General features: G+C 52.8%; 1 protein-coding gene across 2 annotated transcripts in view; it reads right to left on the bottom strand.

Moving 5' to 3' along the window:
* The window catches only part of LOC144260072 (GTPase IMAP family member 7-like), a 39,630-nt gene that overhangs the window by 9,800 nt on the left and 3,653 nt on the right, over positions 1 to 26,177 (bottom strand). For both annotated transcript variants that reach the window (XM_077808615.1, XM_077808616.1), the window contains exon 2: positions 15,406 to 15,505. In XM_077808615.1, coding sequence (XP_077664741.1) covers positions 15,406 to 15,505 — 100 coding nt within the window. The remainder of the gene's footprint in view (positions 1 to 15,405; positions 15,506 to 26,177) is intronic.

Genomic DNA, 26,177 nt, shown 5'->3' with positions numbered 1-26,177 from the left:
AGAAGGGAAAGGTGTTCAGGGTAGCCCAGGCCCAGAGCGGGGGGGCTTCCTCGACACTCGTGGTCTTCCACCCTCCTGAGTTACCTGGTGGCCTAGAGCGGGGGGGCTTCCTCGACACTCGTGGTCTTCCACCCTCTCGAGTTACCTAGTGCCACGCCCAGGGTCACCAACCCTCCCTCTCCCGAGAGTGCCCGACAAGATGGGCACGGCTGCGGGGCGGGTGGTTGGGAGGGAAAGGGGTACACCCATGTATTATAGGACCCCTCCTGGAAGACAGTAATGATGGTAGTCACAGCAACTAACGGCTGTGACTGGCGGCTCTCGCTCCTTCCCTCAATCAGAGGGTCAAACGGAGGGAACCGAACGGGGTCACCGAGCAAAGAACCCCGGACAGCGCCCACCGCTCCTCAAAGGTGTCAAGGGAGTCGGTGGACGCTGCCCAGAGGAACTCCGCCCGGATACGTGAACGTGCTGAAAGTCGGAAAACGGCCTCACAATCGCAGGACACCTCATGAGCCAACCTCCGCTCTCTGGTCTTATAAATGGCTGTTTTAGCCAAGGCTAGGAGGAGGTTAACCAGGAGATCCCGCGACTTGGTGGGGCCACGGATGGGGAATGTATAAATAAAGAGGTGGGGGGAAAAATGAAGCCAAAAGCGCAAAAGAATATTTGTGAGGAGCCGAAAAAGAGGCTGCAATCTGGCACACTCTAAATAGACGTGCGCCAGGGTTTCCCTCACGTTGCAAAAAGGGCAAGTCTCCGGAAGGGAGGTAAAACGTGTCAAAAACACGCCCGTGCTCACAGCCCCGTGAAGGAGCCGCCAACTGATGTCCCCGACGGGCCTCGGGACCAAGGTGGAGTACAGGCTGGCCCACCGAGGTTGCTCACCCTCCAAAGGTGGTAAGAGATCTCGCCACTTTGTGTCGGGGCGGGACACCAGGGTGCGGGCATGAAGGGTATGAAGCGTGAGTGTATATAAATATTGCCGTGATGCAACTTGAAAACCGACCGGTTGCAGTTCATGCAGCCGGCTCGCAGTAAAAGGATGAGGGGTGTGTTGGGATCGGCAGGGTAGGGGCCCGATGGAAAGGTCCGGCGGGCCTGGGGTAAGGGATGGGCGGGGCGCGCCCTCGCGCAAGGCTCGGCTAACATAAGCCCGAGCGGCGGGGGTTAGAGCGGCCTCCACCTCCTGAAGCACGCGCCGGGGGGTGCGAAGGCTGGAGAGCCCCATGCGTCGAGCGAGCGTCAGGGGATCCAGCCAGTCCCCCCGGTCGTAGTCCAGGAGGTCCCCGACCCTCGTAACTCCCGCCAGGACCAACCTCTGGCGCACCGTGCGGGACTCCGCCGCCTGCACACAAAGTTGGGGGTTGTGTAGCAGGGGCTCCGTGAGGAGATCTGCCCCCACGATGGCCGCCACGGACCTGGTCGTTGAAAACAGTTTCCAGGCCCGGAGGAGGTCCTGGTAAAAATCCGGCAGCCCAGAGAGGTCTCGCGGAAAACCTCTCGGACAAAGATAAAAGAGCTGTCGGTCATATCGGAGCCCATGGAAGCGGCGTAAGAAGGCATGCGCCAATATGCTCCACGTCGAGCTACCTGCACTATAAAGGAGCCTCTGCAGGGCCTGGAGGCGGAAAACGCGGACCTGAGTGTACAGACACTTCAGGCCCTGCCCTCCTTCCTTCAGGGGCAAGTGGAGAACTCCAACAGGGGCCCAGTGCAATCCTGACCAAAAGAACTCCAGAATCAATCTCCGGAGGTGGGACAGGAAACCCGGGGCCGGGGCTAGGGTGTTGAGCCGGTACCAGAGCGTGGACAGGACTAGTTGGTTAAGCACCAGTGCTCTCCCCCGAAGGGAGAGACATCGGAGTAGCCTCGTCCATTTCCTGATCCGCTCAATCACGCCGCCTTCCAAATTTTGCCAGTTCTCCGGCGGAGAAGGGTGCGTGGCAGAAAGGTAAACGCCGAGATAGAGCAGAGGGCCGGCACTCCACCGGATGGTCTGAAGCGCGGGTGGGAGGGAGCTTACCTGCCGCCAGCCCCCCACCGCCAAGCCAGAGCTCTTGACCCAGTTGACTCGGGCGGAGGAGGCTGCCGAAAAGATGGTTTGGCATGCCTCCACTCGCACTAAGTCGCCCGGGTCCTGGACCACGAGGAGGACGTCATCGGCGTACGCCGACAGGACCAGCCGCAGCTCCGGCTCCCGCAGCACCAACCCCGTCAACCTCCTGCGGAGGAGACAGAGGAAAGGCTCGATCGCCAGAGCGTACAGCTGGCCTGAGAGGGGGCACCCCTGCCGCACCCCTCGCCCGAAGCTGACCGGTTCGGTCAGGGTCCAGTTGAGCCTAACCAGACACTCCGCGGAGGCGTACAGTACCCGGAGAAAACTCACAAACTGAGGTCCGAATCCAAACGCTCGCAGGGTGCTCAGGAGGTACCCATGATCTACCCTATCGAACGCCTTCTCCTGATCAAGAGACAGGAGGGCGAACGACAGACCGTCTCTCCGCCCGAGCTCCAAAAGGTCTCGGACTAAAAAAAGGTTGTCAAAAATGCTGCGACCCGGGACAGTATAGGTCTGGTCTGGGTGAATCACGTCCGCCATCACGGACCCTAGCCGCAGCGAAATTGCTTTCGCTACGATTTTGTAATCCGTGCTGAGGAGTGAGAGGGGACGCCAGTTTCGTAAGTCGCGGAGGTCCCCCTTCTTCGGCAGCAAGGCGAGCACTGCTCGTCTGCACGAGAGAGGGAGGACCCCGCCCTGCAAGGACTCAGCCCAGACAGTGACTAGGTCTGGGCCAAGGATGTCCCAGAACGCGCGGTAAAACTCCACGGTCAGCCCGTCCATGCCCGGAGATTTATTGGTGGGCATGCGACGGAGGGCTTCCGAGAACTCGGCCAGGGTGAGAGGCAGTTCTAGCCGGTCTCGGTCGCCCACGCTGACCGTGGGGAGTTCCTCCCAGAGCACCCCGCAAGCGCCAGGATCGGTCGGATCCGGGGAGAAAAGGTTTGCGTAGAAGTCACGGGCCCTCCCACACATCTCCTCCGGATCCGTGAGGGGGGTGCCGTCTTCCGCTAAAAGGCAGGTGACGTGTTTTTTGGCCCCCCTCGTTTTCTCCAGGGCGTAGAAGAAGCGGGAGCCGCGATCCATCTCCTGAAGGAGGCGGATGCGGGACCGGACAAAGGCACCTCGGGCCCGGTGGTCCTCGAGGGCTCGAAGTTCCTCCTGCTTCTCCCGGCACGCTCCGCAGAGGGACGGGTCCCCGGGGTTGGCGGCCAGGCGCCTCTCCAGCTCTAAGACCTCCCGTTCCAACTGCTCTATCGCCGCATTTCTCCGTCGGCTGGTGCCCCGAGTGTAGTTGCGGCAAAAGAGCTTGGCGCGTACCTTCCCTAAATCCCACCAGCGCCGCACCGAGGGAAAGGCACGCCACTGCTCCCGCCAGGCCAGCCAAAACTCCCGGAAGGACATCACAAAGCTCTCGTCCTCCAACAGGCTGTTGTTAAAATGCCAGTAAGCCGGCCCCGGTCCCTCTGCACGGAGGGAGACCGTGACGGCAACCAAATGATGGTCGGAAAAAGGGGCCGGCCGAATGGTGGAGGAGTGGGCCTGTGAAAGATGGAGACGGGATAGGTAAATACGGTCTAACCGAGAGTGGTGTGACCGACGGGCCTCCACCCGAACAAAGGTAAACGTGGAAATATCATCTGGGTGATGGTCACGCCAGACGTCCACTAGGGAGTGATAATTAACTATGTCTCGGAGAATGGTCGCGGCGGCCGGGCTCGGCTCGGCCCCCGAGCGGTCCCGTTCCTCGAGGGTGGTGTTAAAGTCCCCTCCCAGGATCAGGCACTCGTGTGAATCTAGGGTGTCGAGAAATTCGGACACCTGCTGGTAAAATTGTGGCCGCTGTGAACTCACTTGCGGGGCATAGATATTAACAAAATTGACCACGAGCCCCTCCAAACGAACTCGGAGGTGCAACAAGTGGCCCGGCACGGCCTCAGTGACTCCCAGCACCTCGGGCCGCAGGGTGGGGGAGAACAGGGTCGCCACTCCAGCTTGCCAAGCCGTGCAGTGGCTGAAGTATACCCCGTCCCCCCACTCCAGCCGCCACCTATCCTCGGCGGTTGGGTCCGTGTGGGTCTCCTGCAGGAAAACCACAGAGTACCCCCCCTCCCGAAGGTAGGAGAGCACCTGGGACCTGCGGAGAGCCATCCTACAGCCCCTGGTGTTCAGGGTTACAATAATAAAAGGTGTCATGCGGAGGGCTGGGGGAGTGGGGAGTTCTCATTGGTGGGGGTACTCAAGGCCCCCGGCGGGTCGCGTAGCAACCCGTGTCCCATCCCGTGAGTAAGTAAATCTTTCCGGAAGCTGCGGGCCCGCTCGTAGGCCGCGGCACCGCCCTTCCCCTGCCTTCTACCCTCCCTCATAAGGGCTCTCGCGGCCCGAAGGAGTCGATCAAAGTCCCCCCATTGCTGGAGAGCCAGCTGTGCCCTATCGCGGGCACCACGGCATTGTTGTAAGAACTCCCGTAGTGCGTGCTGCAGCTCATGGGGGGGTAGGGTTACAATTCCCAGAGCAGTCCCTGGTGGGGCTTTCAATACAGCCTCGTGGTCCGCTAAGGCGGGTAGGCAGGGTGCGGACCGCCGACGGGGTGTCTGACAGGCTGGGGTTATTAACTCCATCTCATGCCTCGGGGTGGACGGGGATGGCAGGGGGAAAGGTGCAACTCCTGGGGAGTCGCAACTAGAAAACGTAAAGACTGCTCCCTGGGGGGAATCTGCAAAAGGCGGAAAAGAAATAACCCCAGGGGCGGCGGTAGCCTTGCAGGAGGAGGGAAACTGAACCGGAATAGGGGTGGGGGCAGGGGCAGAGGTAAGGCCCTGAGCTTCAGGAGGCGAGCAACGGAAAGAAGGTGCCTCCCGAGCAGGGTCGGGGGTTAAGGGGCAAGGGAGGGGGCTCCGAGGAATGCTAGGGACTGGCTCCGGGGTGGTCGTGGCCGCCATGGCATCAGGTGGTAAACCACTTTCCGTGGGGTGCTCACCCGGAAAGGCAGTCAGGGGGAAAGAACATGGGGAGAGGGGGCCTGGGGTGAGATTGCCCAAATCGAGGCCGGCCGGCAGTAAATCATCCCCTCCCTGGGTAACCGGGGTCAAATCTAGGGCTTCAATCTCTGCGTACACAGAGGAGAGGCCAACTCCCACCGCCCCAGGGGCCTCTCTGCTAGGGCCCGCCTCGACGGTCACGTCGGGGGTCGTTGGGAGTTCAGGTGGTGTCCGGTTAAAAGGGGCTTCCCCCGGGGCTTCGGAGGGGAGGGTCCTCCGCGGAGGGGGGGTTCCACCCTCCAATGCTGGTCTATCCTCACCTCCCGACACCAGCAAATGGAGCTCACTCGTGGCCGAGGCGGGAGGCTCTAGGTCGGTACCCCCCTTCCTGGTCTTCCGGGGGGCTTCCGCGTCAGATGAATGCAGCGGAGCTCGAGCCCTCCGCTTGCCTCGCTTCCCCTGGACTACAGTCCAGCCCTCCATGGCGTCGTCCGGGGGTTGAGTAGCAGGGGACGGAGCGGGGCGCGGAGGCAGAGGTTCAGGGGTTTGGGGGGGTAGCGGTAAGGCAGCATTAGGGGCGGGGGGTTCTCCGTGGGGCGAGCCCTCCCCTGCACCCGGTAAAAACTTTGCCACACCCCCCTCCATAGGCTCTGCCGAGGTGGTTACGGCAAGAGTGGGACTCCCGTGGTCGCCCGGGCGTTGTTGGAGGGGTGCCTCTCGGGCCCGGACGGGGGCAGCGGTGGATCGGGCGGGAGGGGGGGTGGTGTCGGGTGCCGGGTGGCCAGGGGTGTCGGCAACAACAGGGCCGATATCCCGCCGGGCCTCGGGGGTCTCAGGTGCCCCTCTCCCCCGGGCCAAAGGGCAGTCCCTGCGGACATGCCCTGCCGAGCGGCAGAGGTAGCACCGGGCCTCTCCGGTGGAATAAAAGACCCTATAGCGGGCTCCCTGGTAGGGAACTTGGAAGGACCCCTCGAGCGCCTCTCCGTCACGCACCCCCGCCGGCAGTAAAATCTGCACTTGCCGGCGGAACGAAAGGACGTGACGGAGGGCGGGGTCCTTGCAGCCTAACGGGAGAGGGCTAATAACAGAGACAAGCTTCCCCAGGGCAGAAAGAGCAGGTAACAGGGCAACATTAGGCAAAAAGGGAGGAACGGAGGTGAGGACGAAGCGAACGCCCAGATCTTCTAGCGGTTCTAGGGGGAGAAACACCCCCCCCACCACTAGGCCCTTCTCCACCGCCTCCTGGGCGGCAGTCTCCGAGGCCAGAAAGAGAACGACCTTCCCATACATCTTGGAGGCCGCCACAATGGCCATGGGTCCTACCACGTTCGCCAACGCCTGCACGTATGCTTCCACGTGGGGCGAGGCGGGCACTAGGAGGCAACGGACGCCGTGCTTCCTGGTCAGGGCGGGAAAAGGGCCCCGATTGCTAGTGATGGCAGCGGAGGCAGTGGGTGGGCGAGATGAGGAGGCGGCAGGTGAGGGGGGGCCTGTCGCCACCCGGGCATACGTCCTGGGGGCCGGGGGAGGGATGATCGCAGAGCTGGTGGAGGGAACAGCTGGGAGGGGTGCCGCGATCGATGACGAGGCCACTGTGGTGGGGGCGGCCTCTGCCACGGAGGGTCCAGCGGCATTAGCGGGGCCCTTCCCTTTTGGCCCGCTTCGATTTTTCCGTCTAACTGGGGGGGGGTTCCTAGAATCTAATGGGGCAAGAACCAGAGCAGCAGTAGCAAGCGCCCCGGTGCCTCCCACTGCCGATGCCCCAGCGGGGGCGGTGGCAGGGGTTCTAACAATGGAGGCGGTGGGGAAATCTTGAGGGGTGGGCAGGAGGGTAGATGGGGAAGGGGCAACCAATTTCGGTGGAGGGGCCTTGCGTCCCTCCGTCTCTGCCATTGTAAGCAGGGAAAGACAGGGAAACACTGGGAAGGGGGGGGGGCAAAAATCGGGGTCCGGTAGTAGGGGTAGGCTATGGGGTAAACAATCCGGGGGGGGGGATGGAGGGAGGACAACCCACCACAAGTGTCCAAAGAGTCTCGCTTGATTGGTTGTTATGCCGGTCCAAAAGGCAAAGTCCAAAGCAAACAGCTGGATCCGAAGGCGGATGGCAGATTGCCAGCAGGGACGAAGCAGCGGGGGCCGTGATAGTCGTAGCAGTGGTGGGGGGGTTGGGGGCACCGATGGATCTGGAGGTAGCTCCCTGCTACACTCCTGTGCCGCCGCAGACGCAGCTGAAAATGCAGTCAACTCCCCCCCCCCGAGGGTAGAAATTCAAAAGAAATCCCTCAGTCTTACGGCCTCTCTCCACGATGATTCATAGCTGCCCGGGCGAATTCTCCGGCCTCTGGCGTCTGCTACAGCTGTTGGCTCTGTCCCAAGGCTCTCGGCAGCTAGGAATGTTGTAATGATAGGAAAAAAGTCCAGGCAAAAAACAAAACAGCTGGGTCTGGGGGGGTCCACTCCCCTCTCCGGACAGCAGGTCGGCAGTCCTCCCCCCCGCCTCCGGGGGTTTCAAATAAGCAAAGAGCAAAGTCCAAAAGCAGGCATCGGGGGGGGGGTGGTGCTGGCAACCGGTCAGCACACTGACGCAGCTCAGGAAAACGGGAAAAAACAAAACCAAAAAAACAAAGCGTCCGGCCCAAACGCGGGGGGGGAAACAAAGCAAAAGGAAAAGTGTGAAAAATCCGGGCCGGGGGGCTTTAGGAAAGAAAGGAAAGCAGATAGCTCAGGAGCAAGTGAAGAACGATTCCGTCTCCTTAACAGGGAAGGTTCCAGAACAATCAGGAACTTTATGGAAACAATTAAGGTGGACAGGCTGATTAGAACACCTGCAGCCAATCAAGAAGCTTCAATTAAGGCAGGCTAATCAGGGCACCTGGGTTTTAAAAGGAGCTCACTTCAGTTTGTGGTGTGCGTGTGAGGAGCTGAGAGTGAGAACGCGGACTGTTGGAGGACTGAGGTGGACAAGCATTATCAGACACCAGGAGGAAGGTCCTGTGGTGAGGATAAAGAAGGTGTTGGGAGGAGGCCATGGGGAAGTAGCCCAGGGAGTTGTAGCTGTCACCGAGCTGTTCCAGGAGGCACTCTAGACAGCTGCATTCCACAGGGCCCGGGGCTGGAACCCGGAGTAGAGGGCGGGCCTCGGTTCCACCCAAACCTCCCAACTCCTAGTCAGACACAGGAGGAGTTGACCTGGACTGTCAAGCTGAGGGCTGCCGTGAATCTCCGAGGTGAGCAAATCCGCCAATAAGTGCAAGACCAACCAAGGTAGAATCATAGAATATCAGGGTTGGAAGGGACCTCAGGAGGTCATCTAGTCCAACCCCCTGCTCAAAAGCAGGACCCATCCCCAATTAAATCATCCCAGCCAGGGCTTTGTCAAGCCTGACCTTAAAAACTTCTAAGGAAGGAGATTCCACCACCTCCCTAGGCAACGCATTCCAGTGTTTCACCACCCTCCTAGTGAAAAAGTTTTTCCTAATATCCAACCTAAACCTCCCCCACTGCAACTTGAGACCATTACTCCTTGTCCTGTCCTCTTCCACCACTGAGAATAGTCTAGAACCATCCTCTCTGGAACCACCTCTCAGGTAGTTGAAAGCAGCTATCAAATCCCCCCTCATTCTTCTCTTCCGCAGACTAAACAATCCCAGTTCCCTCAGGCTCTCCTCATAAGTCATGTGTTCCAGACCCCTAATCATTTTTGTTGCCCTTCGCTGGACTCTCTCCAATTTATCCACATCCTTCTTGTAGTGTGGGGCTCAAAACTGGACACAGTACTCCAGATGAGGCCTCACCAATGTCGAATAGAGGGGGATGATCACGTCCCTCGATCTGCTCGCTATGCCCCTACTTATACATCCCAAAATGCCATTGGCCTTCTTGGCAACAAAGGCACACTGCTGACTCATATCCAGCTTCTCGTCCACTGTCACCCCTAGGTCCTTTTCCCCAGGACGATCCATATACATACCCTGAGAACTTCAGTCTATCATCCGCAGACCGATGGGCTGGTAGAAAGGTTTAACTGAACCCTCAAGGCAATGATAAGGAAAGTGGTAAGTCAGGACGGGAACAATTGGGATACCCTACTATCCTACCTTATGTTGTTTGCAATCCGGGAGGTACCTCAGGCCTCAACTGGGTTTTCCCCCTTTGAGTTATTATACGGACGCCACCCCTATGGCATACCAAATATTGCAAAAGAAATCTGGGAAGAGGAACCCAATGAGGGGAGAAATATAATTGACCATGTGTTGCAGATGCGAGAACGGAACCCCTATTGTACGGGAACATTTGGAAAAGGCGCAGGAGGCCCAGCGAACCCATTACAATCGCCAGGCAAAAGTCCGACAGTTCCAACCAGGGGATCAGGTGATGGTGTTGGTACCCACGGCAGAAAGCATGCTTTTGGCCCAATGGCAGGGGCCCTATGAGGTGGTTGAACCCGTGGGGGAAGTAACCTACAAGGTGTGGCAGCCAGGACACCGGAAACAAGAACAAATTTATCATGTTAACTTCTTAAAGCCTTGGCACCAACGGGAGGCGTGTGTAGTGGCCCAAGAGACCCCGATCCAGGGAAATAACATGTAGGAGCAGATCAGGATATCCACTGATCTGACACCAGACCAGAAGAAGGAGGTAACTGAGATGATCAACCGATACCAGGACGTGTTTTCAACCAAACCAGGTCGGACCACCAAAACATATCACCACATTATCACAGACCCTGGTGCACAGGTAACTTTAAGGCCCTATCGGGTCCCAGCAGCAAAAAGAGAGGCGATCAAGGCAGAGGTAAAAAGGATGTTGGAGCTGGGAGTCATCGAAGAGTCCCACAGTCAGTGGTCAAGCCCGATTGTGTTGGTGCCGAAACCCGATGGCACCACTAGGTTTTATAATGACTTTCGCCGGCTGAATGAGAGATCCAAATTCAATGCATACCCCATATCGATGAGTTAGTTGACCGCCTGGGCAGTGCCGATTTTTGACACCCTTGATTTAACGAAGGGATACTGGCAGATTCCCCTTGCCAAAGGTGCGAAAGAAAAGATGGCGTTCTCTACACCAGAGGGTCTGTTTCAATATACTGTTCTTCCTTTTGGACTGCATGGGGCACCTGCCACCTTCCAGCGTCTTATGGACAAGCTCCTACAACCCCATACCAGCATACCTGGATGATGTGATTATTCACACCCCCGACTGGGAAATCCACTTGGAAAAGGTGGAAGCGGTTCTGGACACGCTAAGACAGGCTGGCCTCACAGCCAAGCCAGCCAAGTGTGCTATAGGGCTAGCCAAGGCTAAATACCTTGGCTACATTGTAGGAAGGGGCATGGTTAAGCCCCAACTGAACAAACTGGAGGCTATTCAAAATTGCCCCTGGCTGAATCGGAAAAAGCAAGTCCGGGCATTCCTGGGTGTGGTGGGGTACTACCGACTATTTATTCACCATTTTGCTACCAGAGCGAGTCCCCTGACAGACCTGATAAAAGCCCAGGGTCCAGACATGGTGAAGTGGACAGATGCTGCAGAGAAAGCATTCATGGATCTACAGACAGCCCTCTGCAGTAACCCCATGCTTATAGCCCCAGACTTCAACAAAGAATTCATTTTACAGACAGATGCATCTGAAGTAGGATTGGGAGCTGTCCTATCGCAGATGGTCGGAGATGAAGAACACCCAGTCCTCTACCTCAGCAGGAAACTCCTCCTGAGAGAGCAGAAGTATGCCGTGATTGAAAGAGAGTGCCTAGCTGTGAAATGGGCCATGGAAACACTACATTATTACCTTCTGGGATGATGGTTTACCCTTGTGACCAACCATGCACCCCTCCAGTGGATGCAGCGAAATAAAGAGAAGAACGCAAGGGTGACCAGATGGTTCCTGTCCCTACAACCTTTCCAATTCACCATACAACACCGGGCTGGAAGCCACCATGGCAATGCAGATGGCTTGTCACGAGTACACTGCCTGAGTTCCCAAGTTGCCCAACCCTGTGGTGTTGAGCAGAGGGAGGGGATATGTGACAGGGTCGGGCCAGATGGCTACAGGAGAGTAACAGAAGGCAGATATATTAGCCCCAGGTTAAGTAGGTCCCTTTTCTCTGGGTAAGATAACAGGGAAGGTTCCAGAACAATCAGGAACTTTACGGAAACAATTAAGGCAGACAGGCTTATTAGAACACCTGCAGCCAATCAAGAAGCTGCTAGAATCAATTAAGGCAGGATAATCAGGGTACCTGGGTTTAAAAAGGAGCTCACTTCAGTTTGTGGTGCGCGTGTGAGGAGCTGGGAGCAAGAGGCACTAGGAGCTAAGAGTGAGAAGGCATACTGCTGGAGGACTGAGGATGGGAGGGGGAACAATAATCCCAGCAGCTCCGGGCAGCGCCCCTCCTTCCTGCCCCCTCCCCTGCTGTGAGCAATAGGAATAGAGTGGGGCTTCTGCTCCTCTGCCCTCCCCCTGCAGCATCCAGCCTGGGCAGGGCAGAGGGGGTGACAAGCCCCTGGATCTGCCCTCCCTGCCTGGAACGGAAAAGGGAACCCTGCGGCAGCCACCCAGTCCTGGGAGAGAGTGAAGAAGCCCAGGAGGAGCAGAGGTGAGGCTGAGGGCGGCTGAACTGATGGCGTTTGGGGCTGAAATAATTGCTGGGCAGGAGCTGGGCAGCTGTGGGTGAGAGCTCCTGCAGCGGGGGAGTGGGCAGCACTAAGTGTCACCCAATGTGCGTGGGGGAGTGGGCAGCACTAAGTGTCACCCCCCACATGCCTGGGCTGGGCAGGGGGAGTTCACCAGCGAAACACCCCAATGCCCGACAACAGGCACAAACGTTTCTGTGGTGCCCCAGGGTGAGAGACAGAGAGGCCGACCCCCGTTGCGTAGCACAGGAATGGCTGAAGTGGAATTACTACATCTGAGTGTGAGTCCTGGGGAAATGAGCCCAGCATAGGGATGTCTGGCACCGTTTGACTTCTGTTTGTACATCTGACGGTGCTGGGCCTGATCTGCACCAAATGGAGCTTGTCTAAGTGGATTTTACTTCAGTTAGTGTTTGACCCCCCTGTTTAAACTCGGGGAAACAGTGTTTTAAAAAATTAATATACCGTCCTGTGTGGTGTCTGACAGGGAGTGAACTGGAGCATCCCTCAAAGGGAGCCGAGCTAGGACAATGTGGGGTCAGAGCCGTCCCGTCCACAGGGGGGCCCCACGCTGCTGCCAGCCCGGCTTGGCCCCACTCCTCTGCCCCGCCCCTGCTTCAGGGGGACGCGGCGGGGCCAGCAGCAGCACCTCCAACCTAGCCTGGCCCTGCTCTGACCCGCCGGCTCCCAGCGTTGCTCGGGGGAGGAGAGGGGATGGGGGGTTTGGGGGAAGGGGCAGAATGGGGGTGGGGCTTGGGGGGGAGTGGGAGAGTTATCCCAGGCCCCACACTCCCCTAGGCACGCCCCTGTGTGGGGTGCGATGTGGGGGACATGCCCTTAGTGTTGTGCTAACACATTTGTTGGCAATGAATTGCCCTTGTATTGTGAGGAACTGGTGGTGCTGGGGGGCCACGACTGAGGGGTTCCTGTGGGGAGCATGAGAGGGCTCCCTGGGCACACTTCACTGCCACTCAGCACCCAGCCCTGCCCTCCTCCTGGTCCCCCAGTGCCCTCAGTATGGCCAGAGGGGCCACCAGAAGAAGGGAAGGTGATGGGACAAAGGGAGCATGTCTAGCATCCAGAGGGGAGCTCCAGAGCCCCATTGCATTTTGGGGGTTAGCACAGAAGTGGAAGGGCCCTGCTCACTCATCTGCAGCACGAGAGAATCACAGAGGTGTGAACTGGCCCATCCATCTCAGCAGCTTTTCTCCTCGTTCCTCTCCCAATCCAGGTTCTGTGTGCCAGGGGTGAGCCCCAAGTGTATCCCATTATCTTCAGTGTCCCACATCGGTCTCAGAACAATGTGTGTGAGCCATGTACTGAGCGCACCTGTTCCCAGGCCAGACCTGACCCAGTGCACCTGGTGCTGCCTGGCAGGAGGTCAGCCCGCCTTCCAGGCACAGGAGGGATTTATCCAGGCTGGAACTCTTGCACTGGCCTCATTTTATACCCCAGCCCTGTTGTGCCAGACCAGTTTCAGCACAGTCTGCCTATGCATGTGGATTTTAGAGCACTTTGAAATATCAGCTGGTGATGCTGGCGTACCTGGTACCAGTCAGCCCATGCCAAGATCCCCGTGTCTCAATTGAATGTTGACAACACAGAGCTGGAATCAGTTTAGCTCACCTGTGTGTGAGTATTGCTAAAACAGGTATCAGAATTACTAGAATGGGTTTAGTGTTCAGGAGTTACTGAATGCTCATGAGTGGCTGCCTGCACTAATCTCTCTTAGAACATCTGTATCCCAGCCCATTGAGAGTTTGTGCTGTGAGCCTCTGACTGTGTAAATACCAGACAGAAGAGAGCCATTAACTAGTGTGAAACGCAGGTCTCCAACAAAAGGGGTCACATCCTGCCCAAGAGGGAAGGTCCATCGACCCCAGATGGACGTTGGCGGAATATTAAAGAGGACAAAAGACTTTGTTGTTTGTTTCCCCACCCCCACCCATGAAGATGGGTCGTGCAAGTGAATTGTTAGAGCTGGGCACCCCCGGATGCCGGTGCCTCCACTCTGTCCCCTTTTCCTGCCCTCCCCCCACCCCCCGGCTACAGTTGCCTCTGTCTATGTGTGTGTATATATTTACCTGCTTTAAAACTTCCTGTCAGGGTGGTTAAGCACTGGAATAAATTGCCTCGGGAGGTTGTGAAATCTCCATCACTGGAGATTTTTAAGAGCAGTTTAGACAAACACCTGTCAGGGATATGATAGATGGTGCTTGGTCCTGCCATGAGTGCAGGGGACTGGACTTGATGGCCTCTCAAGGTCCCTTCCAGTCCTATGATTGACCAAGAAATACGTCTGCTCTGGGGGCTGGGTCAGAATTTGGATTGTGTGCAATTCTGATCTCCCATGTGTAAGAAAGATTAATTCAAACTGGCACAGGGACAGAGAAGGGCTACTAGGATGATCAGAGGAATGGAAAGCCTACCTTATGAGAGGAGACTCAAGGGTCTTGGCTTGTTTAGCCTAACCAAAAGAAGGCTGAGGGGAGATATGATTGCTCACTATAAACACATCAGAAGGATAAACACCAAGGAGGGAGAGGAGCTATTTAAATTATGACCCAATGCTGACACAAGAACAAATAGATATAAACTGGTCATCAACAAGTTTAGCATTGAAATTAGTTGATGGTTTCTAATCTTTGGAGGAGTGAAGCTCTGGAACAGCTTTCCAAGGGGAGCAGTGGTGGCAAAAAACCTAACTGGCTTCAAGACTGAGCTTGATAAGTTTATGGAGGGGATGATGAAACTACCAACAATGGCATGTAGCTGATCTGTGACTGCTAATAGCAATCTCCAACAGCCAGTGATCAGACACTCAATGGGGAAGGTTCCGAGTTACTACAGAGAATTCTTTGCCAGATGCCTGGCTGCTGGGTCTTGTCAAAATGCTCATGGTCCAACTGATCGCCCTATTTGGGACCAGGAAGGAATTTTCTCCTGGTCAAATTGGCGAGGGTAGGGGTTGCCTTCCTTTGCAGCACTGGGCACAAGTCACTGGCAGGTTTAAAGTCGTGTAAATGGTGGATTCTCTGTAACTTGAAGTCTCATGATTTGAAGACTTCAGTAGCTCAGCCAGAAGTTATGGGTCTATTGCAGGAGTGGGTGGGTGAGGTTCTGTGACCTGCAATGTGCAGGAGGTCAGACTAGATGATCACAATGGTCCTTTCTGACCTTAAAGTCTGTAAGTCTATAGTGGGGAACACAGGGTTAGCTTAGTGTTCTACAAGTCATTTCATGGAGGAGGCCACTGGGGAATTCTATTCCCCTCCCCTCATGAGCTTGCCTGGGACGGAATTACTGAGTCAAAACTCTTCTCCTCTCTCCTTAGAGAGGACAGGCTGGGAAGGCTCATCATGCAGAGATTTAACTGCCACTGGCTCTCCAGGGAGAGTGGGAATCCTGAGCACGCTCCATCTGCCCCCTGCTCTGTCCAAGGCAAGACCAGGCAGAGTGAGATGGACTCTGAACATCTGGTCATTGGTGATTCTCTGGTGGGAGAGCTGCAGGGCCCATGGGGCCCTTCCAGATATGAACATAATGCCCATACCAAACCCCGCTGAAGTCAATGGAAAGGCTCCCCTTGATTGATGTCAGTGGGTATTGGGTCAGGCCTATATTGAGCCAATGAACAACTGCCTGGCAGCACAACCTGGGCCCATGATGCAATGATTTGGTCACACAATTGTCACAACTTTCTCCAAATACAACTGGTAAAAATCTTACCTTTCTGTGATCCAGATGCAGCAGGGGGAGTTGCCTGGTTAGACATTTTCTCTGCTAAGGAGTCTATCTCCACATCAGTGCTCAGTATCTCACGGAATTTCTGAATTAAAAAAGAGAGCGGAAAGTAGTCGTCAGTTGGGCCTGGCTCCACAAAGGGACTGAGGCGTTGTGATGGTGAGCACTGCCATACACCACTCTGGGATTTAGGCACCTAAGTCTGGGCTGCAGGCAGGTGGCTGTTTATGTTTGGGATGCACAGCCGGGAACTCTGTCCTGGGGTCCGGTGCCTCAGCTCTTTCCCACCCAATACAGCTGGAGGGGTGTGGAGGCGGTAAGTGCCTTAACCCTGGACTTTTGGGTCTGCTGATGTGGGTCTCTCTCAGTCTTGCTTGTTGAAGTCTTTGTATAAATAATTAATTATGAATTGGGCCAGACAGCAACTAAGAATAACTCAATAGTCCAGTGGTTTGAAGACTCGTGGGAGACCCCAGTTCAAATCTCTTCTCATCCAGCAAAGGGGGTGACTTGAGTCTGGGTCTCCCACATCCTGGGTGAGTTCCCTAACCACTAGGTTAAAAATTATAACAGAGTCCTTCTCTTTCCTGTCCTCCCATCCCCCCACCCATTTTGTCTGGAGGTAGGTGTTCTCTAAGTAGATGATTTGTGATGTCACATAGACTTGATACCTTTTCAAACACAAGCATGAATTAATGAGTTATGGATCATAAATTAACATAGTTATTAACACAGGGTGAAGGCAACATACGAGTTTATTGTGAATTAAGATGAGGGTCACAGAATACTTGTGTTACACCCACTGGTCAATTTCCAGATAAATTTGAAGTAGCTTTGAATCACTTGTGACAAAGTTCCTCCTCTTCCTTGGTGGTTCCTGCACTTATTGGTGGATTTGCTTGCCTCAGAGATTCACGGCAGCCCTCAGTTTGGCCACTTTTGCCAGTGGCTCAAACCTGCCCTTCACTCAGCTAACCTCATCACTAGCTAGCATGGGGAAAAGGAGGAGAACAATCCCTGCAGTCTCTGCTGACCCCCTAGTGGGTCTGGGGACAGGCCAGGGACCTTCCCCTCTGGTGGAACACACAGTCCAGGTCAACTCCTCTTATATCAAATAGGGATTTGGTGGGATGGGGGGGAACCCGGGCCCGCCCTCTACTCTGGGTTCCAGCCCAGGGCCCTGTGGATTGCAACTGTCTACAGGCTCTTTTGTAACAGCTGCATGACAGCTACAACTCCCTAGGCTACTTCCCCATGGTCTCCTCCCAACACCTTCTTTGTCCTCACCACAGGACCTTCCACCTGATGCCTGATGACACTTGTACTCCTCAGTCCTCCAGCAGCATGGCTTCTCACTCCCCTCTCCTTGCGTGCCTCTTGCTCCCAGCTCCTCGGACGCACCTCGCTAACTGAAGTGAAGTCCTTTTTAAAACCAGGTGTTGGATCATATTAAAGAAGTTCTGTATTAAAATCACAAATGAGTTTGATTCCCCATAGTTTAAATTCCAGGGTATTACTAATTAAGAGGTCTCTTGGCTTTTGGTACTGTTTCTCTCCCTCTGTGTGTGAAACTTGCAAGCTGCTAACTGTGTTAGTACATTCTAAGACAGAGTCTGTTCTCAAAGCAATTCACAGAGAGAGAGACTCAAAGCAATACTCTAACAACAGAAACAGCACCCAGAGACTCCCCGCCCTTTTGTTGTATTAACAATTGTGATTAAAATAGAGATAGAGGATGTATGTGGATGGATGTTTGGTGTGGATAATAACTGAATGATCAGGGAGGTGCCAGCCTAAGAATCCAGTGTCCATCGGCTGAAGAAGGCGTCAAGTGGAAATAACCAGAGGACCCCCAGAGGGCAGACTGGAATCCACCCAACAGCCTCAAGAATGGGAGAACCAAAGAACAAGATAACATCTTGGAGCCGTCAGGAATGTGCTATCTGCTGATTGATTCAGCAACAGCATGATGAAGCAATTCCCATAGACTGGCATAGGAAGAAATTCCTATAAAAATAGACTCTAAAAAGTGAGAACTTTGGGGTCTGATTCTGCAAACCAACTTCCAGGAGCATCAGATGAGCATCTGACAAGGCCCTGCTCCCTCTTCATGTCCAGGCCACCTGGCCAGTGGCTTGGCATGAGCAACTCTAAGGCTGGTAACTATGATAACAACCTTGCAGAACCTGTGTGTGTGTGTGTATGAATGAATGTGTGAATAAATATGAGATTGAATGGAATGTTATAGCTATAACTAACTGCTTACTATGATTCTTTCTGTATTCACAATAAATGTGGTATTTTGCCTTTTTCCCTTTAATAAGATCCTGCTGGTTTTTATTTTATTGGTATAACACAGGTGCCCAGATTAGCCTGCCTGTCCTAATGGATTCTAGTAGCTTCTTAATTGGCTCCAGGTGTCCTAATTAGCCTGCCTGCCTTAATTGGTTCCAGCAATTTCGTGATTGTTCTGGAACAGCCCATTATCTTACTCAGGGAAAAGGGACCTGCTTAATCTGGGGTTAATATATGTGCCTTCTATCACTCTCATGTAGCCATCTGGCTTGACCCTGTCACAAACTACATGTGCGCTCAGGTCAACGTGTGATATCTAGGTGTGTGTTTGGAGAATGGAAAGATTGGCTACTGTGACAGAATATACCCATGTTCACACCCTACACACTACCATAATTATGTTTGTCTAGAGTATGTCTTGTAAAATATTATTTCAAAACTCATAATTTGCTGGTCAGTATCATCCTGATAAAATGTGTGGCATCATTTTATGTAAAGTTATAAGATTTCCCTGTATGATGTTATTAACACATGTTCCAAGTCCACAGCCGTCCCAAACAGAGGTGGACAAACAGGTCTGTCCTAAACAAAGGAATGTGTGCTCTGCTTCATTTGCATTTAAGCATTAAACAGAGTCATTAAGCAGGAAGGGAAACAAAGAAAGCTCAAGAAGGTGAGAAAAAACCAGCAGGGAACATCCTTCCATCTAGACTCTTTGTCTTCTAGTGTCCAGCTGGAAATGTGTTTCAAGAGAGGCACTTGAACTATAAAAAGGAGGGACAGACAACTCTCTCTCTCTGCCCATTGCATTAGCTATGCCTGAAGAGAAAAGTTTGGTCAGTAAGACTGCTGGAAGCATGTGGTGAAACACTTTCCTTGACTCTGATATAATTTGCTAAGCTAGGAGAGCTGGCTGTATTTTAAAGAAGCTTTACTGAGGGCACAGGAACAAACCATCCTGATGTGCAGAAAAAATACCAAATATGGCAGGTGACCAGCTTGGCTCAACAGTGAAACCTTCAGTGAGCTTAAACTTAAAAAGGAACCTTACAAGAAGTGGAAACTCAGCCAAATGACTAGGGAGGAGTATAAGAATATTGCTCAAGCATGCAGGGGTGTAATCAGGAAGGCCAAGGCACAACTGGAGTTGCAACTAGCAAGGGATGTGAAGGATAACAAGAAAGGTTTCTGCAGGTATGTTATCAACAAGAAGGAGGTCAGGGAAAGTGTAGGACCCTTACTGGATGGGGAGGCAACCTAGTGACAGATGATGTGGAAAAAGCTGAAGTACTCAATGCTTTTTTTGCCTTGGTCTTCACAGACAAGGTCAGCTCCCAGACTGCTGCACTGGGCAACACAATATGGGGAGGAGGTGAGCAGCCCTCAGTGGTGAAAGAACAGGTTAAGGACTATTTAGAGCAGCTGGACGTGCACAAGTCCATGGGGCCGGATGCACTGCATCCAAGGGTGCTGAGGGAGTTGGCTGATGTGATTGCAGAGCCATTGGCCATTATCTTTGAAAACTCATGGCAATCAGGGGAGGCCCCAGATGACTGGAAAAAGGCTAATGTAGTGCCCATCTTTAAAAAAGGGAAGAAGGAAGATCCGGGGAACTACAGGCCAGTCAGCCTCACCTCAGTCCCTGGAAAAATCATGAAGCAGCTCCTTAAGGAATCAATTCTCAAGCACTTAGAGGAGAGGAAAGTGATCAGTAACAGTCAGCATGGATTCACCAAGGGCAAGTCATGCCTAACCAATCTGATTGCCTTCTATGAGAAGATAACTGGCTCTGTGATATGAGGAAAGTGGTGGATGTGATATATTTTAACTTTAGCAAAGCTTTTGATATGGTCTCCCACGGTATGCTTGCCAGCAAGTTAAAAAAGTGTGGATTGGATGAATGGACTATAATGTGGATAGAAAGCTGACTAGATTGTCGGGCTCAATGGGTAGTGATCAACAGCTCAATGTCTAGTTGGCAGCTGGTATCAAGCGGAGTGCCCCAGGGGTCGGTCCTGGGGCCAGTTTTGTTCAACATCTTTATTAATGATCTGGTTGATGGGATGGATTGCACCCTCACAATCCCTCACAAGTTCACAGATGACACTAACTGGAGGGAGAGGTAGATACGCTGGAGGGTAGGGATAGGATACAGAGTGACCTAGAGAGATTGCAGGATTGGACCAAAAGAAATCTGATGAGGTTCAACAGGGACCAATGCAGAGTCCTGCACTTAGGATGGAAGAATCCCATGCACCACTACAGACTAGGGACTGACTGGTTAAGCAGCAGTTCTGTAGAAAAGGACCTGGGGATTACAATGGATGAGAAGCTGGATATGAGTCAGCAGTGTGCCCTTGTTGCCAAGAAGACCAACGGCATACTGGGCTGTATTAGTAGGAGCATTTCCAGCAGATTGAGGGAAGTGATTATTCCCACCTATTTGGCATTGGTGAGGCCACATCTGGACTATTGCGTCCAGTTTTGGGGCCTCCACTACAGAAGGGATGTGGACAAGTTGGAGAGAGTCCAGCAGAGGACAACAAAAAATGATTAGGGGGCTGCGGTGCATGAGTTATGAGGAGAGGCTGAGGGAACTGAGCTTATTTAGTCTGCAGAAGAAAAGAGTGAGGGGAGATTTGATAGCAGCCTTCAACTACCTGAAGGGGGGTTTCCAAAGAGGATGGAGCTCGGCTGTTCTCAGTGATGGCAGATGACAGAACAAGGAGCAATGGTCTCAAGTTGAATGGGGGAGGTCTAGGTTGGATATTAGGAAACACTATTTCACTAGGAGGGTGGTGAAGCACTGGAATGGGTTACCTAGGGAGATGGTGGAATCTCCATCCTTAGAGGTTTTTAAGGCCCAGCTTGACAAAGCCCTGGCTGGGATGATTTAGTTGGGGATTGTTCCTGCTTTGAGCAGGGGGTTGGACTAGATGACCTCCTGAGGTCTCTTCCAACCCTAATATTCTATGATTCTGTGATTAGTAAATGTTTTATCTTTATTTCTCTTGTAACCATTTCTGACTTTTATGCCTTGTTACTTGTACTCACTTAAAATCTCTCTTTGTAGTTAAGCTTGTTTTACTGTTTTATCTAATCCAGTGTGTTTAAGTAAAAGTGTCTATTTGGGATGATAAAATGGCCTCTTATTACCTTTAAGAAATAATGTACTTAAAATATTTTGTACTATGCAGGAGAGGGCTGGGAAATACAGCAGGGGTCCGGGACCCTCTCGGGAGCCACAAGCAGGTTTCAGGAGTCCGCCAAACAGGGCCAACATTAGACCCGCTGGGGCCCAGGGCAGAAAGCCGAAGCCCCACTGCATGGGGCTGAAGCCCAGGCCCCTGAGCCTCACCACCCGGGGCTGAAGCTGCAGCCCGAGCAGTATAGCTTCATGGGGGCCCCTGTGGCGTGGGGCTCTGGGCAATTCCCCTGCTCGCTACCCCCTAACGCCGGCTCTGGCTTTTCATAGATTCATAGATACTAAGGTCAGAAGGGACCATTATGATCATCTAGTCTGACCTCCTGTACAACGCAGGCAACAGAATTTCATCCACCCACTCCTGCGAAAAACCTCTCACCTATCTCCAAGCTCTTGAAGTCCTCAAATTGTGGTTTAAAGACTTCAAGGAGCAGAGAATCCTCCAGCAAGTGACCCGTGCCCCATGCTACAGAGGAAGGTGAAAAACCTCCAGGGCCTCTTCCAATCTGCCCTGGAGGAAAATTCCTTCCCGACCCCAAATATGGTGATCAGCTAAACCCCGAGCATATGGGCAAGATTCACCAGCCAGATACTACAGAAAATTCTTTCCTGGGTAACTCAGATCCCAACCCATCTAACATCCCATCACAGGCCATTAGGCCTATTACTAAAACCATGTTATCCCATCATACCATCTCCTCCACAAACTTATCGAGTTTAATCTTAAAGCCAAGTAGATCTTTTGCCCCCACTGCTTCCCTTGGAAGGCTATTCCAAAACTTTACTCCTCTGATGGTTAGAAACCTTCGTCTAATTTCAAGTCTAAACTTCCTGATGGCCAGTTTATATCCATTTGTTCTTGTGTCCACATTGGTACTGAGATTAAATAATTCCTCTCCCTCTCTGGTATTTATCCTTCTGATATATTTATAGAGAGCAATCCTATCTCCCCTCAACCTTCTTTTAGTTAGGCTAAACAAGCCAAGCTCCTTAAGTCTCCTTTCATAAGACAAGTTTTCCATTCCTCGGATCATCCTAGTAGCCCTTCTCTGTACCTGTTCCAGTTTGAATTCATCCTTCTTAAAGATGGGAGACCAGAACGGCACACAGTATTCCAGGTGAGGTCTCACCAGTGCCTTGTATAACGGTACTAACACCTCCTTATCCCTACTGGAAATACCTCGCCTGATGCATCCCAAGACCGCATTAGCTTTTTTCACAGCCATATCACATTGGCGGCTCGTAGTCATCCTATGATCAACCAATACTCCAAGGTCCTTCTCCTCCTCTGTTACTTCTAATTGATGCAACCCCAGCTTATAACTAAAATTCTTGTTATTAGTCCCTAAATGCATGACCTTACACTTCTCACTATTAAATTTCATCCTATTACTATTTCTCCAGTTTACAAGGTCATCCAGATCCTCCTGTAGGATATCCCGGTCCTTCTCTAAATTGGCAATACCTCCCAGCTTTGTATCGTCTGCAAATTGTATTAGCACACTCCCACTTTTTGTGCTCAGGTCAGTAATAAAAAGATTAAATAAGATTGGTCCCCAAACCGATCCTTTTAATGTACTGGATATGGAGAAAGCCAGTTGCTGTGGCACAGGTGGGCCGCGGAGCCTTTATAGCATGGGGGTGGGGGGGCTCAGAAAGAAAAAGGCTGAGAACCCCTGCAGTACAGGACATATGTTTCTGGGGGGAAACCTAAGACTGGGCATGTGTTGGGGTCCCCTGCACAAGCACCAAGGCTGGCCAAAGCCAGGGTGTGACCGGAGTGTGGCTGGCAGACTGCAGTCACACACAGACACTCGGGGCGTGGCGTGTGTTAGGATATAGATATTCAGGCCTGTCTGTAAAGGCCTAGACTCTAAGAATTTAGGTGTATTCTTATCACTTGGCTAATTATAGAGGTATAAAAGAAAGAATCAAAATCACTGTCTGCCAGTGTAAGGGCCTTCTCCTACTGTGACAGTCGGAGGCCCTGTGCTTAGGCTAAGGCCTTTGGCTAAGCACCAGAGGCTGCCATAAGCTGGGAAGCGACCGGTCACCTCCTCACATCCCAAACTAGTCACTTTGAAATCAGGTGCTATTGGGCTGTTAGGAATACAATCCTGTCCTGATAACGCCTATCACCTCCAGAGAAAGGGAAGTGCCTAGAAGATGTAAAAGGAAACTTAGTTTGGTAGCATCCTGTCTGGCAAGAACTCACTTATCAATAGCTGGGATGTGAAATCCTCACTTCTGTGTTTGTTCTATCACTGTAGTCCCCATTTCCCCATTGTTTGTCTGTACAATCTCTGTCTGGTTCTGTGATTGTTCCTGTCTGCTGTATAATTAATTTTGCTGGGTGTAAACTAATTAAGGTGGTGGGATATAATTGGACAATATGTTAGGATTGGTTAGTTAAATTTCAGGAAAATGATTGGTTAAGGTATAGCTAAGCAGAACTCAAGTTTTACTACATAATCTGTAGTCAATGAGGAAGTGAAGGGGTGTGGGTGGGGGTGGGCATGTGGGTGTGTGAGATGGGAACAGGGAATGGGGGTAAGAAAATTGGAATCATGTTTTGCTAAAGGGGGAGATGGGAACAGGGAATGGGGGTAAGAAAATTGGAATCATGTTTTGCTAAAGGGGGAAATGGGAACAGGGAATGGGAGTAAGGAAGTTGGAATCATGTTTGGCTAAGGGCAGGAATGGGAACAGGGACACAGGTCTAAGGCTCTGTGGTGTCAGAGCTGGGAAGGGGGACACTAAGGAAGGAAACTGGAATCATGCTTGCTGGAAGTTCACCCCAATAAACATCGAATTGTTTGCACCTTTGGACTTTGGGTATTGTTGCTCTCTGTTCATGCGAGAAGGACCAGGGAAGTAAGTGGGTGAAGGAATAAGCCCCCTAACAGCGTGCATGCTGGAAGGCTGTTTGTGAGAGGCCCTGGTAGGAGCTGCTTCAGCAAGGCATTGTAAGGCACCCAAGGGGGAAGGGCAGGGGTGTCACAGCTGCTCATTAGTCTGGATTGTGCCCTGGTATATCACAGCTATGAATAATCATTATCAAACTTAATTACAATCGACATTTCAGTAATTAAGTAACTGTTTAACATCCTAACTGTCTATGTTCATATTTGCGTTGCTGAACTTTCACTAACAGTGCTATATCATTTGACTGGTATACGGGAAAAAGCTTGACTGGCAAATTGATAAGTATTAAATTGTTTATATTGCAGTAGTGCCCAAGGAGGACCCCATTCAGGGGTCAGGGCCCTATAACCCAAAGACAGTCCACAGGAACCCAAAGGAAACCAAAACTGGGATCCAGAATTACAAGTGACTGTTTAATTTTGGGATCTTAACTGCTCCATGTCTCAATATCAGCATCTGTAAAATGGGCATATTTTTAACTTAAACCCTAACAGTGTGTTTGGAACGATAGAAGATGCAGAAGAAAATTCAGGCCCTGTCCCTGGAGCTTCAGTCTAATATCCCGCTCCTCCAACTGACTGCACTCCGACAAACAGCTTTGCTCAGTGGTGCCCACGTTCCTATTTACAACCACTATTTAAATTAGGAATATTTTAACCAAGTCATTTGTGGTGCTGTGCACTAGGGGTGGAATCCACTAAAGGTCTTAAGCATTGCAACGTCTCTGCCTCTGGTTATATGCTTTGCTGGCTCGCTTTACGTGTGCAAATACCTATCTCATGCCCAAGCCCCAGTGCAATCCACAAACCAGGGGAAGATGCCATTCCCCTTCCTCTCCTGCCTGCAGTCCAGGGGGCATGCTCAGGAGAGGGTGGCGCCTCCCTTATAACTTCCAGCCAAGTAGTTAGAGCACATGCCCAGGATGTAGGAGATCCAGGTTCAATTTTCCCCCTCCAGCAATGGAGGGAGAAAGGATTTAAACAGGGGTCACTCACCCCTCAGCAGGGTGCTCAAACCACTGGGCTATGGGATAGTCAGGGGTAGGGCTCTCTCAGTCCCTCCTGGTGAAGCTGTTTCACTTTGGATAAATATTTCAATAGTCATTGGGCGAGAGAGAGAGAGAGTGTGACTCATTACTCCAGTGGTTCGGGCACCCACCTGGGAGGGGTGAGATCTAGGGTCCAGCCCCCTCCTCCACTCACACTTTCACGAGGTATCCACAGTGGAACAGCTTCCACAGGAGAGGCTGAGGGAGCCCAACCTCAGACTGTCCCACAGTTCAGTGGTTAGAACCAGGGGTGCAGCCCGTAAGGGGGAAAGAAGGAAGGGTGACCACCCCCTTGCAGGTGTATGCGTGGTGCCTTTTTGAACCAGGGGGGCAATGGGTCATTGGTGGTGGGCTGGAGAGTGAGCCCACCCCACTCTCACCCATCAGTGTCAGTTTCTGTCCTTCAGGTCTGGGCCTGGCTCCCCACGCCCAGCACTGCGATAAGGCACACGGGGTTCCATGGTGCTTTGGCCCCATGCACCATGTTCCAATACCACTCACTCATATTTGGCCTGTCTGCCCCTCTGTCAAGATGGGGGGGCGGCCAGGCCAAGCCTGAACGGCACTGTGACCCTGTGCACCAGGATGCAATGCCTAGGGTGGGGAGCAGGGCCCAGTCCCGCAGGGTAGGAGCCACAGCTGCCGGGTAAGTTGAGGCTGGCTCGCTCACCACCGCGTTACCAACGACCCACGATAAAACCTGGCTCACCCTGTTCAAAGCCTCTACCCGTCTGGTGGAGGGGGAGACTGAATGTGGGTTTCCCACATCCCAGGCGAGAGCTCGAACCACTGGGCTAAAAGTTAAAAGGTAGGCAGTGGAACCATCACCCCTTGCTTCTCCTGTGGAGTCAGCCAAATTTTGAACAGACCCCCTCTGAGCACACCTACCTGATTGGGTCCTGTATATGACACAGGGGGATAAACATCTGTCTTCCCCCTGTTCGTGACTTGCTCTGGGGCTTAGGTGGGAGACAGGCAGCAGTTCGCATTTGCAGAAACACATGTGCTGAAGGAACTTCTCCCCTAAAAACTTAGGCATGTAAACTTGGCCCCTACAGGGTTTGGTGGGAGTTTTATGGACTGTAGTGGAGCTGGAACTGGGACTTGGGTGCCTAAACCTGAGATGTAGGCACCAACCTCTGGGGTTTAGTTGCCTAAGTACCTTTGTGGATCCCATCCTAAGGGTACCTCTGCGTTGGAATAAAACCCCCGCAGCACAGCCTCTGAGGGCCCAGGTCAGCTGGCTCGGGCTCAGGCTTCGGCCGTGGGGTAAAAATTGCACAG

This window comes from Eretmochelys imbricata, chromosome 2 (assembly GCF_965152235.1).
Source record: "Eretmochelys imbricata isolate rEreImb1 chromosome 2, rEreImb1.hap1, whole genome shotgun sequence".
NCBI lineage: Eukaryota > Metazoa > Chordata > Testudines > Cheloniidae > Eretmochelys > Eretmochelys imbricata.
This window is presented reverse-complemented; position numbering and strand designations above follow the sequence as displayed.